Here is an 18,643-nt window from a genome sequence, read left to right as displayed (position 1 = left end):
TCTGATTCAGAATTACAAGCCTGAGGCTGATGTGAAACGTTTTTCCTCACTCGGCTGCTCATAATCACGGTTTAAATGATGTGATGTGATCATTGTGGCAGTAGTGAATCCATGTATTTCACCATCCCAGGTGTCAGAGCAAGAGTTATAAGGACACTTTAATCAGCTAATGGCGTCTGGATTGCCTGAACCAACAATATTTAAATTGGAGGACTTCTTATTTATAGGTAACCAGCAGTCTATATTCTTACAGTGCATGGATGTGGTTTTACTGTGTGTTGCTGTTGGGCTTACTGAGCCCTTATTCAGCTCATTGCAGCAGCTTTGAAGCAGTAAATATTTCAGAACAGACTGAGGGCAGCACAGTGACACTGGCATCCTATCTACAAATGTGTCTTATCTTGAGTGACTTCCCACCGAAAGCTATGTAAAGCAGTGGTGTGAAATCCCCTCCATGAACCATTCCTCCTAGACAAAACTGGCATTTAAGAAAACTTATCTTATACTTCATGAGAACTATTCCCTCCGAAGATATTTTCCTCCAGTCTCGAACTAGAGTTAAGCTATAAAAGCAATATTGGATCTTTTTTTACTTGAAGGTAAATGGTGCTTTTATAGCTATCTTTATAATAAGATGATGCTGGATTGATATGATTAAACCAGTTAAACCTTGTTTGAGTTTAAGGCCACTTAAAAGCAGATGGCTCACTTTTGGACGGAGGCATGAACAATCAAATCATGCAATAAACACAGTTAAAGAGTTAGTTTATTGTCAAACATCCGCCCCAATATTGCCCTGTCAATTAATTAAGTTAATTTATCATCAACGTTAGCACCGGGATATTAGTCCCTAATAGCTACTACCTTTGTAATTACCAAAGCTGTGCTCATTGCTGCCCATTATTAGCCCCATTTTTAACGAGATATTATTCCATTATTACCTCGTCTTTACCGAGATGTTGGGTAAAATGCTCCCACAAATCCTATAAGCCAAAGGAAAATTATCACAAATCCTGTTTCACTACATTCTTGAATGAGGGCTGAATAATTCATGTTTGGCAGATGAGATGTGTATAATCACTAAAGCTGTCGATAGCCCAGCAAAACATCCTGCCGGCTGCCTGTAAATGCTTATAGGTCCCTTTAGATTATATGCAGCGTTCAGAGAAATGAAGTGCTACAGTAAACCGGGCAGTGTTTCTCAATCATTCATATTGACGTGTGCTTCCTTGAATTCAACCCAGCATTTGGTACTAATTGTCAGCCAATACCTCGGCTCGACTCGGGCTATCGCCGAGCAGAGGTCACTGAGCCCCCAAAGCCTGCTAGGCCACGCGAGGTATCATATGAATCTTTATCGGTACCACACAGAGGTCTGAGGCCGCTCTGTTACCAGATACTATCTCTGTACCCTTTGATATTATTGACGCTGTGGTCTGTGTTGACTGAACTTATGCACCCTTCACAGTCTGCCTGTGTTCTTGAGGGGGTTTACCGCACTTTTAAAGGTGCTATACGTATGTTTCTAATGGTTTTATTGCGCCACAGCAGAACGTTTGTGTATTTTTTATTTTTTTATTTTTAAGTTTTTTATCTTCTGTTATGAGAGAATAAAATCAAAGCATTATACTGAAGATCTCATAGATCAAAGTGAAGAAACGGTTGAAAAAACCTCAGAGTTGGAGAATAGATAGTGACAAATTTCCTGCTTTTAATAATTTCTCTCTAATGGCCTTTTTTTTTTTTTTTATGATACTGGTTTGAAGTTTCCTTCACAGACACCAACTGTTCTTTCAACTCTTTGGTGATGGAGGACTAAATGTGCAAGGACAGACATTTTTAAGCTTTCAGAGATCCATTATTGAATTATTATTGAATTATTCAGAATTTAATTTCACATTTTTTTCTTGTACTTTTGACAAAAGTGCAGAAAAAAACAGGAAGAACTTGTTCTGTAAAGGTAGAGGTAATTAAGTTATTTAAACCCTATAACCCTGTAAGAATATCAGGGGTTATCAGCAGAGGTGGTATTCAAATCTTTTATGTAAGCAAAAATATTAATACCACATTGTAAAAGATAGTCCATTAACAGCCAGTTATAAAACATCAAATGTAATATTATTCCTTATGCAGAATGGATCCCAGAGATATTATTGTATATTGTACTACTATTAATGAATGAACAGCATCTTTCTGATGTGTTTGGTCAAAGTGGAGATAGTTTTAACTATTTTTACGTGTAATCATACGTGTCATTTACACCGGAGACGCTGGGGACGTGTCCCGCCCACTTTGTCAAACGGCCAATTTTGTCCGCATGACTTAATTTGTTAAAAATGAAATGTGAACTAACAAACAAGAAAAGCTTAGATAATAGGTTTATTTACGCAATGAGAAAACATATAATGCAGTGTAAATGTAGGAAAACAAATGCACATTTTCCAAAAAAAATGTAGTGTAAGCTTAAAAAGAAAAATCCTGTTCTCTCTCTCTCTGACAAACAAACATACAGCATAAGGTTTCATATCATATTTAAAAGGTATAAATATCATATTTAAAGGTTTAAGTATCATATTTAAAAGGTGTAAATATCATATTTAAATGAGTCCTGATTGGTTGAGCTTGACTGTTGAACTCTTGTGACCTCTGTTTCTCTAATGTTAAAGAAGAATGCAGCATGAAAACAAGTTGAACTTAACATCCAAAGATAAGGTTGAATTATTGTCTTTATTATTGTCATTCCTTCAGCCTTGTATGTGTTGTCATATTTTAATGCAGTGATGTTGGATATTATTATCGCTGGGCTGACTCATGTGGTGCTTTCTACAGTGGATGTGATAGTGTTATTGTTTGGTTGAAATGGTGTTGCAGCTGTTTGGATGTGACGCATATGGATGAGTGTTACTTGGGTGGTCAACGTGCATTTTATGCATAAGTATTTTCATTCTGTCGACTAGCAGTAGCCTCGGCTGTGTCCTTTTGATGTGCTGCTATGTAATTAATTTCCTGCAGTAATTAGCTACTTTGACCTCAGGCCAAACTCCCCATTACATTGCCTAAAACTACATATGTTGATGCTTTTGTGTGTAGTGTAGCTAATCAATCAAAACACACTACACACACACTATTTTTTGAATATATTTTGATTTTAATAAATATATAAATTATATATTCTGTTTTATAAATTACATAGAATTTACAAAGTAACCAGTAGCTCCAGCCGTCTGCTCTCCAGATACGTTAAACTGTTTAGTATTTCCCTCTGAAATGTCTTGAAGTCCTTGTCACAGTTGGTCTGTGGGAGAGCTCAGTCAGATGTGGGGAGCACCAAATGCCCCTTTAAGCCATGTATGTGAGTTGCACTCTAACTATTTTTTAATTACATGGGTTTGATCCACCCAGTGAAGAGGATCAGGTCAGATTGAGAACCCTGCTCCACACGGCTCTACCCTTCGCCTATCTCTGTTGCATGTTCTATTTTTACGAAAATCCCTTTGGCATTTTTTCATATCCAACTGTTTATACATTTCCTGAGACTCGATATCCAAGAGGAAACTCAGGCTTCCTCATATCTGGTGAGCCATGTTTATTTGATTTGGGGCGTGTAGTCATTTTCAGGTGCAATAATGCCTCTGCTACCAGAGCTTAAAATATCCATCCCATGTGTGGTACAAAAGGCACTTTGTTGTGATAATTGATTTCTTTGTGGAGCAGCATCTGTTTTGTGCACTCAGGTTAAGGTGGGCTTGCTAATGAGCAAAGGAGAGCATTGGGGGAAAAAAGGGCTGCATATACAGTATGGCTCAGTCGATTCCACTGAATGTGATGTGTAGCTGACGAAGGGTGGGTGGTTTCAAGGACCTCATGTTATCTCACCTTAAAACGAAACCTGTAGCCAGGCAGCGTTTCTGTTTCACTCTTCAGGCGGTGATGTTCTTGAATTCAAAAGACCTATTTGTGTGAATACGTCGACCATTTTGATTAAATGATGAACATCTAAGAGGACAAAACGCAGAGAGAAAAGCTAATCCTGAATCTACACCTGTGTGCAGTCATTAATTTAGTAGGATGAATGGTTAAGAGGAGGACATCTTTTATTTTTCAAAATGAAAGGATAGTAAATAGTGCAAGGATATTGGAAAAAATAAAGCATTAAAGGATAAGGTTGGCAATATTCTGTGTTTTTTATTGCCAATAAATCCTGTGAAAAGACCAAAGCTAACAAAGAATTGATCCTACACACAGGTAGGCTACTGTATGTGTAACCAAGTGTGATGTGCTGTAGCTTCCTCTGTGTCAAAGGACTCCAGTGTTGCTCTGTCTTTATAGTAAATACAGGCACTGTAGTTTATTTTCAGTTGATCCACCACACAGTTCGTTGTTTGTTTAACAAAAACTGTCAAGTAAATATAGTGAAGAAGAAAGAATATAAGAGTAAAATATTTCCCTCTGAAATGTAGTTGCCGTTTAAAGTGGCATAAAATGGAAATACCCAGGTACAAGTACCTCAAAATTGTATTTAAGTACAGTACTTACAGTAAATGTACTTAAATACTTTCCACCACTGCTGATGTAAGTACTTACCCTTCAGTACAGATGTATTTTATTATTGTTCTATTACCCAACCACTTAAAACTACTGAGTTCCTGAGTGAAAACAGAGGGGCGCTACTTAAAAGGCTAATATCCAAAAGGCAGAAGACTAGCTAAATCACCACAGCCATGCAAAAGACTATTAATATTAAATACTAAACTCCATATTGATGTTAAAACATGTCTCTACAACAACTAATCCTCTATCGCCTCACTGCTCATGACTGAGCACCAGTATTTAATAAATTAGATCGCATGTTATTTTATATTGGTAATGAAATGCCAAGCTAACACTAGGAATGAAAGGTTGCACTATCAGCTAGCTAACATTAGTTAGCTAAACTGTAATTTAAGGCGTAATTTGGAAACTAGCAAACATTATCTAGCTAAAGTGTAATTTAAGGCTAAAGTTAGACTAGCTAACGTTAGCTAATCTGTAACTTAAGGCTAATATTGCTAACATTTGCTGTAAGTTACAGTTACAGTAAAGTAAGTTTTACACAAGCGCTAAGCATTAAGCTAATAGTGAACTGTCATGAACAAGCTAAAAGGAAAGTTTTCTATGTGCAGACTGCAGCTTCATTTGCCACAAACATTTGTAAAATTAGAACTACAGCCTGAGAAAGCCCCCACCCTCCTCTCAGCTGCGTTACCCGCAGCAGAGGAATCGTAGTAAAAGATTCTTCCAGGTACGAATATATGAAATATATTGTAATATCACGATTACAGATAAGAAGGATATATAAACGTTTCAACCCCATGAACTGTTGTTTTTACCTCTTTTGGCAGGGGTGTTCAAATTAATCAGCGGGATCAGATTCCCCCAACCCGCCCCCCCATAATTCGAACCCTGGTTCTAGTGCTGTAAATACTCACTAGAGCACCAAATGTCTATAAATCAGCAGCTGAAAATAGTCCACAACAAACACACTACTTACTCTTGTCAGAGTAACATTTGCTAAAAAACTAAAGTGCCCAGCTGTGTTTGGAAATGACTTCACCTCACCTCTTCAGGAGCAACCAATCAGCCGAGGGCCACAAAGAGTGTAGGCGATGTCAGAAAGTGATAATGATATGACAAACTGACAAACACATTGTTGATTTGGGTCTTTTTGTGGGATAAGAGAAGTGTCAACACGCCACTTCTTTTGCTCTGGAAAAAAAACAAACATCATCCTAGCAGTTGGATGTGCAGTCAAGATGTACTTAACGTATGATTTCAAGAGAGATTAATGATCCCTCTCAGCTAGCAGTCATGTACGTGTGTTCAGATGCTCGTCCGGGGTTCATTTGGCTATTAGTTTCAAGCCCATGAGACTTTGCAGACAAATGAGCCTTCCTGACTGACAGCCGTGGCGCTTGGCTCCAGACCGAGACTGTAAACAACAACACAGTCTGTAAGATGCACATTTTGCACATGGAGAACCTTGCTCTGCGCTCACACACCTGCCAGAGATTCATGGTTCACCTGTCAATTTGAGAACATGTGTTACACCGTCAAAAATATTGTCGGTTTGTTTAGCCTTGCTTTTGTTTTGTTTTTTTCTAAGATGTCAGGGTCTCATTTGTTGTATGCGGTGGTGTCGAGCGTAGAAGCAAAGCAATTGAAGACGCTTTTGAGGTGTAAGTTCACATCAGAGAGGTTTTGTCAGCTCTTCAGCTGGAGATGAATCGTTCAAGAAAGGATGGACGGATACAGATTGAAAGGCAGATGAGAAGAGTGATCCTACTTTTGATCCCTAAAGGATCAGAAGTAGGATCTGGAAGACTTTTGACAGATTAAAAGTGCTGTGCTTGCATAATAACCCCAGTTCTTGTAGTGGTGCGTTAAGATGCCATGCCAACGTTCTCATTTCCCCAATGAACATCTGCAACTGCACTGCAGCTCAGCCATAATTTGAGTCTTGGACAAAACAGCTTGATCCACTTTAGTCACACTTGAAATCAGGATTAGAAGAATCTCTTGGCAAGCGATCTGAGAGCAGTCAAATCAGGTCAGTCGAAATTCACAGGGACGCCCAAAAGGAGAACGAGCTCATGCTGTCAGTTCTGCTGTGCTCTTGTCGGCCAGATGGATGGCCAATTGCCACTCCAGATGTGCTCAGAATCCATCTGAACTCAAACTAGAATGGCATCCAAAAACAAAAAGCCTCTCACACTCGAAAGAGCGAACTGCACGCTGATGGAGAGAGTACAGGGATAATTGTAATCAGGCTGGTGCCAGTTTTCATTACGTTCCCAGATACAGGCCTTAATGCAGCTTTGGACTCAAGTGCAGCCACAAAAGCAGAAGAGGATGTTGTTGTGTGATTCACTACTTTTATGGCAGGCAGGGCCGGTCAGAGGAAGATGAGGCTGACGGCTTTAGATCACTGGACTCTTAATCTGCTCCTGCCTGTTGGACGTGATGTAATCTCACACTGCAGGATTAAAAAGAACGCACACATACACACAAAAGCAGTCATGGCGTTTTTCTGTGTGGTTTTCAAGGGTCACTGCATGGGTTAATAGACTGTTTGAGGCATCTGAGAACTGGATAAGTGAGGCAGCCCTGTTATTTTCCTCCAGTTCTTGCTTTAAAACTCCTCCACCGACAAGTAAAGGTGCACTTTGAACCAACATGTTTAACTACGCCAGGATTCATTTTCTATTATTACTGTCATCTGAATAAATCAGAGCGTGGCGAGCAGCGAGATCTCTTCAGAACCATCCCTTTATGTTGTCAGATTTGCATTTGAAATATATCATATGAACTATATGGAACATGATTTAAATGGCATCTGAATTTTTTCCTTTTGTTTTTCTCTCACAGATACTTGCAATGGTCCTCTTGTATCAGCGTTACCCCATTCGTCCTTTCAGAGCTCCTCTCAGTCCTCGGTCAGTTACGCTGCCTACAATGCCAAGCTCAACAGAAGAGATGGTGAGTACAACAGACAGTACTGCTGCATGGATTTCAGTATTTCTAAATGCTTCAGTTGTGCGCCACCCATCTGCTGTACCAGCGGTTACTAATGAACATTAACAAGAGAGGCAGCAGACCAGAGAGCGCTCATCTGAACCATTTTCGTAATGGTCATATGGTCATTGTTTTTGAAGGCGATGACAAATGAGCTGTGAAGTATGAGGACTTGCTGCATTTGCCGCAGGCTGCAGCTCAGATGGACACTGTTCCACTGTTTCAAAGACATGAGGAAGAGATGGCTGTCTGTTTACCCACAGACTGAAAGAAAATATGTTTCCAACTACATTTCAAAACGCTATACAAATACAGCAACTGTTACAAAGCAAAGAAATTGATTTCATGTTTTTATTAAAGGCCCCATATTGAATAAAGGTTTGTGTCCATGTGTAGTGTGATTATAGATCAGGTTTAGCTTCTGTATTAATACTGTGAAAGTATGAAAGCCTCAGTCCACAGAGAAATTCACACAGCCTGTATTCAGAAACGGAGCCTTAAAACCAGCCGTCAGGACTTCTGTAACTTTGTGATGTCATAACGAAGCAGTCACCAACCTGGACCCACCATCCAACCTTGCATGATTTAGTTTCTCTGTGTGTTTGCCTGAAATCTGTTATATTATTATTTATTCACTCAGAAAACAGTCAGCCAATCAGAAGAGAGGGGCTCAGAGCCTCCTCTCTTCTGATTGGCTCACTGACCTGTTGTTACTAGAGCTCCAGAGAGAAGCCTGAGAGAGGAGATGTAAAACTACACTGAGACGGTTTATGATTCTTAAAACTACGAATATATCTTCTTATGGATAAAAAAGTTTCAAATAAAACACAGGGAAAATGTAAAATTTCGGACCTTTTTAAAATGAGTCATGGCGACTAAGGGGAAAAGAGCAAACTCAGAGAAAATTGACTGCATAGCAGGGCCACAAAGGGGTCTAGGGTTGTTGTCCTAAGGGCTCTGGCCCCTCTTGGACCCACCCCAGAGCAGCTTGAGGAGTCAACTGCCATAAGCAAATCAAACAGCTACAGGCGATAAAGAACTAATAAATGACAGATGCAAAAAATTGCTTCACTGTGGCTATTTCCAAATGTCATATTATTAAAAAGGGAAAGGAAACAGTCTGATTGCTTTGACACAGAAAACTATCTTGTCATCATCTCCAGTCCCTCTCGGCTCAGTCACTCCTCGGGTGCGACTTGTAGCCTCTCAAGTAAAAAGGAACTGCTGCTGAATAAATATCACTCAACAACTACAGCTCCCATGAGCTTTGGCCTGACTACACATGCCATTAAAACCTGATCAGAGCTACAGTTGGCGAATGCTAACAAGGTAATCATCTTTGGAAAAGTGGGGAAAGTATCAACATATTTCCAGCAGGTGCATTAGTAGATGCTGTAAACATTTCAGAAGTGAAACAGCCGTTTTTCTCCAAGAAGTGAGGACCTCCACTGTGGCAGCTGCAGTGTAACTTCACCTTGAAGCCTTTTACAAACACTCCCTGTGTACATATCAGGACTTCATACATTTTTTGCAATCTGAGCCCGGTGCCGACTGAGCACAAACCACAACAATCCACTGTGCATCGACCGGACCGATGTTTGATGGATCCCCTCTGCTCTTCCTCAGGAGCAGGAGGCTGGTCCCCCATGGTGACTGACCAGGAGCCCTGGCTCCAGGTGGACCTCAGGGAGCAGATGGAGGTGACGGCTGTCGCCACACAGGGACGTTATGACAGCTGGGACTGGGTCAGCAGTTACCTGCTGCTCTACAGTGACACGGGCCGAACCTGGAAACAGTACAGGCATGAGGACGGAGTCGGGGTGAGTCACCACATGGATGCTTTCGTTTCAGAATTGATTATTGTATTATTTCTTGTTTTATGTCACTCATGAGAGGAAATCAACAATTTGGATTTGAGTGGAAATGATCAGATGTAGAAGAAACAATGTCTGAGGTTTATTCTTGGGTATTTATTACGGTCGCCGACAACTGCAAACGCAACACGCTGCAACGGCCCAAAATATTTCCATAAGGAGAAACGAGTTGCTAACGCTTGCTACGTTATCTGTTGCTCTTTTATAAGATTGTACAAACTGGCCAAATGTAAAAAAGAGCACAAACCTTTTTAGGTCAGAAGGTCCGGCTGTAGGTCCGGGGTTTTGTGTGTTTGTTTTTCCATCGTTTCTCTATTTGCAGCGTGTTTGCTCTGTTTGTATTTGTTTTGTCTTCCTGCAGCACCTTGTTTTTCATTTGCAGCACCGTATTTGTTTTGTATTTTCGTACGTGTTTCTGAATCTGCATTGTTTCTGAATTTGCAGCTTAAGCCGTTGCAGCGCCTTTGACCTTGTAGGCCACCGTAATTTATGGTTGAATATTCTGTGCTTGAGAGTTACAAGACAAGATTGTGAGTGAATGAAGTGGAAAATATGGAGCTACAGCCTTTTGAATTGATTAGCCTAGCTTAATGTAAACACTGGTTACTCTTAGCATTAACTGTAAACTTAGTTCTTACTGAATCAATCTACATTGAACCACTTGAACTTGAACCACTTCAATGTCCGCTTCCACGGTAGGACAACTGAACACTGACAACCGTAATAAATCATCTCAATGCCTTACAGTCGTATCCCTCCACCGATCTTTACTAGCACTAACTTTACAGGCAAAGTGGATAATGTGGGAACGATGTAATGTAATGAACAGAGTCCATTATATATCTACTGTCTCTGTAATGTAGTTACCATTATTTCAATTATTCCAATTCTCTTGATAAACCTGAGGTAATGTACACAATAAATCTTAACAAAAATTACATTAGCATCACAAGAACAAGGAGCTGTTCTCTGTTCGAAGAACCTCTAAAGAGCCCAAATAACTTTGTTTTTCATCCATAAACAAACCAAAATGTAAAAACATCAAGTTGTGTTTTTTTTACAGGAAACGTTTGGGACTATTTCTTTGCTCAAACCACTGCTAACTGTTCCCCCTCTGCTTCCAGTGGCTAATCACCCCCCGGCTGTAGCTCCATATTTAACATGAGAGTAACCCCAGCGTATCAATCTTCTTGTCCAATTCTCGGCAAGAAGGTGAATAAGTATATTTCCCGAGGTGTTGAACTATTAATTTGAAAATGTGCAACAGACAGCAAGGTCAGTGGATAATATTGAGTGGGCTGTGACGCTGGTCTATTAGTATTTATGGCAGTTTTTTATTTTATTTTATTTTTATTTTTTGCAGGATTTTTGTGGTCACACTCAGATCATAAACACTGACAGTAAGAATTAGATTTTGCCATCTGTCACATGAGATAACTGTTTTTCATGCGCCGCGCTCGGTGGACCAATTTATTGATGACATTGCAGCGCAGTGTCAGATAACATATCCTCTCACTCTTTCAGACACATTACAAAGTGTGGGAAGTATCTGGTGTCAATGCAATTATTCCAGCGCTTTTATTTTAATCCTTCATGCAACGCCACAAGACGTTAAGTCAGCCTGTGCAACGATTTAAAGTCTAAAGGAAATAGCCTCATGTTGGCACATGTAATTAATTCTTAATTGTGTTTGCCCCAATAATGTCAAAGGCTCCCTAACAAGATATTAAATTGTTTTTCGGTGTGTTTTCTACTCAGGAGGCAAAATTAGCACAGTGTGTAGTTGCCCACTGCCATGTCACTGCTGCTTTTTTTTTTCTTTCTTTGTGTTGAAATGAAAAGAGCGCAAAGATTTGAGGGTGAACATTCTTCCCAGTGCTGCGTGTTGTTTTGAATTATTGATGTTCCTCCACATTTAAAAATGCATTATCTAAAGCACACTGGAATGTGGGAATTAGAGCTGAAATCAAACATGAGGAACTCTGAGCCAAGTTGAAGCCAGGTCACAACCTCCCTCCTTTAAGCCCTTTATGAGACGTTACTGTCACTAACACGACAAATGTGTATTCATCCGCGTTAGAAAGTAGTTCCTGACAATAACGCTATTTACCCCTGTTAGAGTAATGCAGAATAAAAGCTGCAGTGCCCCAGCTAGTTTAGAAAATGACCCCGCCTTACAAGCATGCAGCATAAAATGAATTTAAGAGGGTTTTGATGTCTTTACTCCCTAAACAATTAAATGAACAGTTTTTAGATTAAATTTGCAAATGTGTCAAAACAGTCAGGCTCAATAGAAATTGCAAATTACAATGAATAACAGGTAGAATCCAGCTTGTTTTTGGGGAGAAGGGGAAGCAACATAGACCCAGATGTGATTGGTAATGCAAAGTTATTCATTAAGAAGGAGAGAAATAATACTGATACAAACAATGAATGAGAGTAACTAAAAGGGGAAACAGGGCAAACAGGTGCCGCTAAATCAAAGAACCGAATATAACAAGAAGAGGATTCTTGATAAACAAGACTTTTTTTTTTTTTTAACCAGACTCTCTAAAACAAAAATAAAAATGGGAAGAACTCCTCTGCACTGAAAACAAAACAGCCAAACAGCGGCCCTGTTCGCACTCAAACTAACAAAAGAATTTCCTATGTATTTCTATGTCACTGTGAGCTTTATCCATCCCTGGTCCAGTCCCCTAATTGTCCACTAGTACCTCACTTCTAATTCGTAAAGTTTACTACAAACTTCACAAAATTCAAAGACCATGTGAGGTACATCGGCGAGCTCGGTGTACGTCAGCCGCCCTGAGAGTGACGAGGCCGGCCGCGGCTTCGTACGCTATAGGTCCACATGTCTTCAGCTTGATCTGTGGACGGAGGGACTGTCCTGGAGAAAACCAGCCAGGTTATTATGACCCGCAGTTACAGTTTCTTAACGTTAACAGAGGGTTGACAAAAACGACCTGTTTGGTTGTTCAGGTTGGAGGACTTGTTGTGGCCAGTAGCTGTAGCCAATCACAATGCAGGATTCGCACATCCTACTTAGCATATGCACAATACAGCTGCGGCTGTAACGATAACTAAAAGAAAAGTTCCTTCATTGCGGAGGTTTGGAATATAACAACAAATAGTACGCTAACACTTGAACTGAGGTTTTAATGTGTAATTTTTTGTCATTTTAGATTTTAAACCCAATGTTGATTGATTCGTGTCAACAAAAAACAAAAATAACACAACTCTATTTTAAATTAGTCCCCAAAAATAAATATAAGTTGACAGTATGTCAAAGATGAAATGAAATATGTATGTGGTGTTCACTGAGACATTATATCCAGTGACTGATTTTTTGAAAGATCATGTTAAACGGCTCACAGCTTCTTCCACACACTGTCAGACCTCATATCATTATGTCTGAAAAAAGGAAGAAGAAAAAAAAAAAAAGCGGCAGTGCAGAGAGAAGATGAAGCATTTTGTGTCGATATTGCCAACATGACCTGCAGCCATCACCCTTTGTAACTGACTCATAAGAGAGACAAAAGAAAGATGCTGAATTTCTTTCAAATATTGAGATTCATGTCGCACTCGCAGTGCTGCACCGTAGCAGTCAAAACAGGCAGTGTCCTCTGAAACTTGGCACACAGTGCAGCCAGTACAGCGTGACTGGTTGTAATGCTTGACGTATTTGCTGATGTGTATTAAATGCACACTCACACAGAAAATTTAAACCAACCCCCCCCCCCCCCCCCCCCCCCCAGGTCCTCTCTCGTGCACATGTGAACTTGAGTTGGTTGTTTTATTTTTTTGTTAAGATGGTGCAGGATGAATAGCAGCCAATTAGTCTGCAATCTCTGCGATGAAGCTCACACCCGAGCTGACTAACTACAGCTTTCACCAAGACCTTTGGCTGATACTAACCCACATCCGTCTGGCATTTTAACAAGTGAAGCTCAAAGGTAACAGCTCACTGTCAGAAACTGAACTGAGGGGGGACTAATGAGAGAGCAGCAGCTGCTGATATGACTGCTAGCTCACAGCCACTCTGAGCTAATGCTGAGCCAAATTAGCTCCACAGAAAAATTAGCTCCATAAAAAAAATAAAAAACCTGGGCTATGGGTCAATACTCCTGCTAGCATGCCCTTAGCCTGCTGCAATTTTTCAAAACAAAACAGTATGGAACAAACAAACACATGGTATAATTTATTATAATCTTTGTCCTGAGGATGGCGCTAGATGTTTTGCCTCCTGGGAGCATGACTGATTCTTCTGAGCAGATCATTAAATATGATGTTGGTTGTTGGTGTTAGACCAGAGATTTAGAGAAATAGTCAGCCTGCTCTCAACTTAGTGTCATCTAAAGAAATTACTTACCCACTGTCGTCTTCATCCTTAAGCTCCACCACTGGGTATTAAGACACTCGGAAAAAAAAAATTAGAACACTAGAAACGGAAATTAAATCACATATAGGCTTTGACATCTGTTAAAACATTAAATATGATTCACTTCCCTGTTTCTTTTTTTTTTTTAATCTGACCTCAGTAACAGTGTTGACGTCACCATCTGTTCTTGTCAGTGGGAGTGTTCTGAGCAAAGCCTTATTAAGTACAAGAGGAACATGTGAAACAACAGGATGGCACTCTTTTACAAGCCGATAATAACCTAATTAAGTCGGAGGAGAAAATCTGCAAAAAATGATTTATGTCTATGGAAGCTTTTAGGAGATGAAATGTGGACTCTAATCACCTTATGTGCTGTCAAACACGAAGAATGACTGACTTATAAAGACTCACTCTTGAACGTCTTCCCTTATGTGAAAAATTAGCCTCGTACTTGATGATACTTTCAAAGTAAACTCTCTAAAAAAAAAAAAAAAAAATGTGAGAGCCCTCGTTAATCTAATTGCCAGTATAATATATTCATTCTGCTTCATGGTAATTTAGCAGTATGGTCTTTGCAAATATTCATAGGTGGGAAAAGGAATTTTTCTAGCAGGGGGGCCTGATTAACATCGTTATCCTTGGAAAGCCTTATTTAGAAATCTCTTCTAAACGAAGCTTTGAATAAATGTGTGAAACAAAGTCTCCTCCTTCAGGGGAATTTTAAACATTAATTTTCCTGCATGTTAACTGTTCAGGTAGATTGGGATCTAACGAGGATGAAAACGGTTCTGCACGAGCGCTACGGACTCATTTTCATTTCTTTTAACAGCACAATAACAATAACACTTCAGATTGGTCCAGCGCTTGTGATGTCATACAGCTTGTGATGTCATACAGCTATTTGGTCGCCATGTATAAAGATCGTTGAATCGGTTAAGGTGATTTTAGTGAGTTTGTTTTCTCAAAAGCCCCGAATCTTTTATAAAGTTTCGAATATAATTCAACTTGGTGTCATTTCCCCTCAGTGTCTCTGACTGGACCGGCAAATCAATTGAGCTCCTTTAGCCACTGGGGAAATATCGCTATCTACATGTCGCCCGGCAACTAGCGGCGCAATTATTTTATTTTCTATTTTTCAGTTTGGACCAAAGCGGTTGGACAGCTGACCGACTAACTGCCATCTCCAGAGCAACGCAGCATAAAAAAGATTTTGAGTGTGTAAAGGATAAAAAAAAAACTACAAAAACTTCTACAAAATAGTTTGTAGTTGTAAATCATCTTTTGTAAACCTGTAAAATAAATCCAAGTGTGTGCATGTGTACAACAGACTTCTCAGCTCGTGCCACGTCTTGTCTTTTCTGTTCTTTCCTACTCCTGCTAATTAGCAAATGTTAGCACACTAACACCTTAAACTGAGGCTGCGAACATGGTAAATATTGTCATATGTTGTCATTTGAACATGTTGCCTGCATTGTTCCCCAGTGCAGAGAATACACAGCATTAGAAGTATGAGATAGGTGAGATATTGAAGAAATATCTAAGATGTTGTTGATCCTGGTCAGGGGATTTCTGGCTGATCGAGAGGAGATTGGAGACTTCAGTAGTATTTTCACTCATGGCAAGGTCATGTACTCGTAGTTTTCACTGTGTCTACCCTCAGGCTGTTTAACTGGCCAGTGACCTCCTGAAACACACTGCAGCGTCTTCATAGCCGGCAGCAGGATTTATCCCCCAGTGAATTGATTAAAATAAACTTATGTGCCTGAGCTGTATGCAACATAAAGGAAAACTGACACAAGGGAGCTCATCACTGGAGAGGAAGAGTAAAGAGTCTTAATGAACAGGGAGGGAAACTGTTCTGCAGTGACAGAAACATAAATAGAAATAATGAAGTCACTGTGGGGTTGGGATTGTTTATGCGGATAAGGACCAACCTTGGTCCTCTGGCCCTCTGGAAAATCTTCTGCACCCTCAGGCCCTTTATTCAGAGACTTTGCCTCATCTCCCAGCTGGAACACACAGGATGTTCTGCTGTAAGTTTTTCCAAAGGGGGGGAAAGAAAAAAAACACAAACGTCACAGCTCGGGACGGCCTCAGCGGTATGCTCTTGCAGTGATATCTCTCTTGAATACTAATGAGTCATGCTGACGTGTGTGAGCATTGTTAGCTAATGAATCGTTAGAGTGACTTCTCTGCAGCCTCAATCAGAGCTCGTTTGGTTCATTAGGTTTTTCCAGAAGTTCAGATGGGAATTCAAGTGGAAAGAACGGGTTAATGATTACCTCAGCCAAGGAGGTAATGCTTATGTCTATCTGTTTGTCTGACGGATTACGCAAGAAGTGCTGAACCGATTTGCACCAAACTTGGTGGATGGATGGAGCGTGTGCCAGGGAAGAGGCCTATAAATACTGGTGCTGATCCAGTCAAAGCGCTGGATCCAGGACTTTCGAATCACTTTCCTATACTTTGCGAGATTGGGCATTTTTTTCGACGCGTTCATCAGTTCCTCAGGAAACAAAGTTTGGATCTTGATGTAAAAAATCAGACATATGAATGTTGTTGACATCTGTGACTCTGTACCATTTGGTGCAGATCCAGATGATAAACCGGATCTCACAGACTTCATGAACTGTAAACCAAGCCTTCACCAAACACTCAACATTTTGTTTACCTTGCTTCAGATTGGCAGACTATCCTATTCAAAGAAAACAACAGCTGTGTTTGTCAATCCTGAAGAACCTAAAGACTTTCTTTTCTCTCTTTTTTTTTTTTCCCCCCGTATCATGTGCAGTGTTGTCGTACGTGAGCACATTTCTCTGTCAGAGTTACAACAGTTTTGGTTTGTTTCACTACAGATTCTTCTTTTGTTTTTCTCTTCTTGTCATTGCTTTTTACAGCGGTTTGAAGAGCGCAGGGCTCCGCTGGAAAGAAGTGATGTCATGTTTTTGTAAGAAGCGAGTTTAACAACATTTGACGACAGACGGAGACTTGATTGCTGATGTTTCCAGATCTGTCAGTCAAATCAGATCAACCCACACCCACAGAGTCCTGATTGAGAAGATCATCCAAGATTTTAACTGGTTTTGACTGATAGATAATTCGTAAGGATACTCTTTTCCTGAACTGTAATTGTGATTTTTGCTCATGAATATTTGATAATCAATGAAATAGTCTTCTACTGCAGTGTATAACACATACACTGTGTGACAAACACATGTTTTCAGCTGCCTGATTCCCAATAAAACACCCAATTTTGATTTTCTGGCTGAAAGCATTTAGAAAAACCCCAGTGTTGTGAAAAAAAAAACATGCCTTGTTTTTCAGTTTGTTTTTCCGAGGCCAACATGTTTCTCTTATTTCATTTGCTCTAAACGCTGTTTGTAGTGCTACAGTAATACATTTTCCTCAACCAAATGTGTAAGCCCCCAGTGCCATTTGTTAATCCCTCCTGTGAATTACCGTGCATGTATAAATTAGCCTGGCCTCTGCACGTTTTTAAGACTCGAGGCTTCACGAGGCTTCACTCAGTAAATGGCTCAGAATGGGGGAAGCGGTGGCATAAATCACAATAACAGCCTTAACAGTCGCACAGTTGCCTTGATTATCTAGCAAGGAGCAGCATCCTGGTCTTATTTAATGATGCCGCTGCTTTGCTGCCTTCCGCAAGCGTCGGACGGTCATTTGTGCCGCTGGTCGTTGTGTTTCTGTTGTTGCGGGAAAAGCTGAATTATCAGCCTTGTCTGGCTGTGTTGAACCATTCAGAAAAGCCCGGAGCCCTGCTGTCAATGATCTATCTTTTTTCGTTCTTCATAGTACGAGTATGTATTGATCTGACGTGTCACCTGCCTAGAATCGGTTATGAAGGAGCTGGTAATCAGTCATTTGAGAGGAGAGGTTGTTTGTCTCCGTTTCTGTCTCCATCTCTCATTCTCTGTCTGTTTCTCCATTCATGTCCCCTGGTGTTGTTCGGTGCAGGCTGAAAGGTGGAGGGAGGAAGGGTGGGAAAGAAAAAGAAGAATGACATCTCACAATAGTGCTCAGGTTTTTGTTTTTAGTTCTGCAGGGGGAAAACACAATACGAGAGCCCTTATTTCGCCCCGGGCTGCCTCAGTGGTCATTTTTCCTCTGTCTCACATGGACCTGCTTGAACAGATATTCTCATATTTCTACACCGCACAACGATTCTTATCACTTTACATTAAATAGTATGGCCAAGGATAGGAAGAAGACATTGCCCTTGGGTTAGCCGTGTCAGCACTTTGTTGTTGTCTGTGCTGTTCAAGGATTGAGATTTTTATTCTGCTTATATTTCAAGTATTCAGCTAAAAGCAGACTTTTCTACTCCCCTGTGAAAACATTAGTATTCACTTCAGATCTGAGGTTATTTGCTGCTTCTCAGTGGAGCGTTGGTCACTTCTTGTTGTATATGAGTCGTCACAGCCACATTGTCTCTCCCTCCCTCTCTCTCTCTCTCTCTCTCTCCCCTCTCCCTACAGAGGTTTGTCGGGAACGTTAATTCAGAGGCCGTTGTCCAGAACAAACTGTCCCACCCAGTGAGAACACGCTTCCTGCGTTTCGTCCCTCTCGACTGGAACCCCAGCGGCTGGATGGGCCTCCGAGTGGAGGTGTACGGCTGCTCCTACAGTGAGTAACGCGCATCCTGCGGTTTAATACCGCACTAAGAAAGCTCTCAGGCCACACATCTGTAGTTACACCACCTTAAAGGATCTGTTGATTTACACGCCCCGCTTGCAGCCACACTCTTGATGGAGAGTAATGAGGACTATTTTCTCTCCACCTGCTTTCAACACGCTGTTTAATACTTCCAGACCAGCAGTGA

The 18,643-nt window shown here is 40.5% G+C and overlaps 1 protein-coding gene across 2 annotated transcripts in view; it reads left to right on the top strand.

The window, feature by feature from the left end:
• The window catches only part of cntnap5a (contactin associated protein family member 5a), a 138,515-nt gene that overhangs the window by 62,340 nt on the left and 57,532 nt on the right, over nt 1-18,643 (top strand). For both annotated transcript variants that reach the window (XM_056389831.1, XM_056389830.1), the window contains exons 2-4: nt 7,405-7,515; nt 9,178-9,371; nt 18,300-18,447. In XM_056389831.1, coding sequence (XP_056245806.1) covers nt 9,198-9,371; nt 18,300-18,447 — 322 coding nt within the window. In that variant the 5' untranslated portion in view covers nt 7,405-7,515; nt 9,178-9,197. The remainder of the gene's footprint in view (nt 1-7,404; nt 7,516-9,177; nt 9,372-18,299; nt 18,448-18,643) is intronic.

Source organism: Seriola aureovittata, chromosome 11 (assembly GCF_021018895.1).
Source record: "Seriola aureovittata isolate HTS-2021-v1 ecotype China chromosome 11, ASM2101889v1, whole genome shotgun sequence".
NCBI lineage: Eukaryota > Metazoa > Chordata > Actinopteri > Carangiformes > Carangidae > Seriola > Seriola aureovittata.
This window is presented reverse-complemented; position numbering and strand designations above follow the sequence as displayed.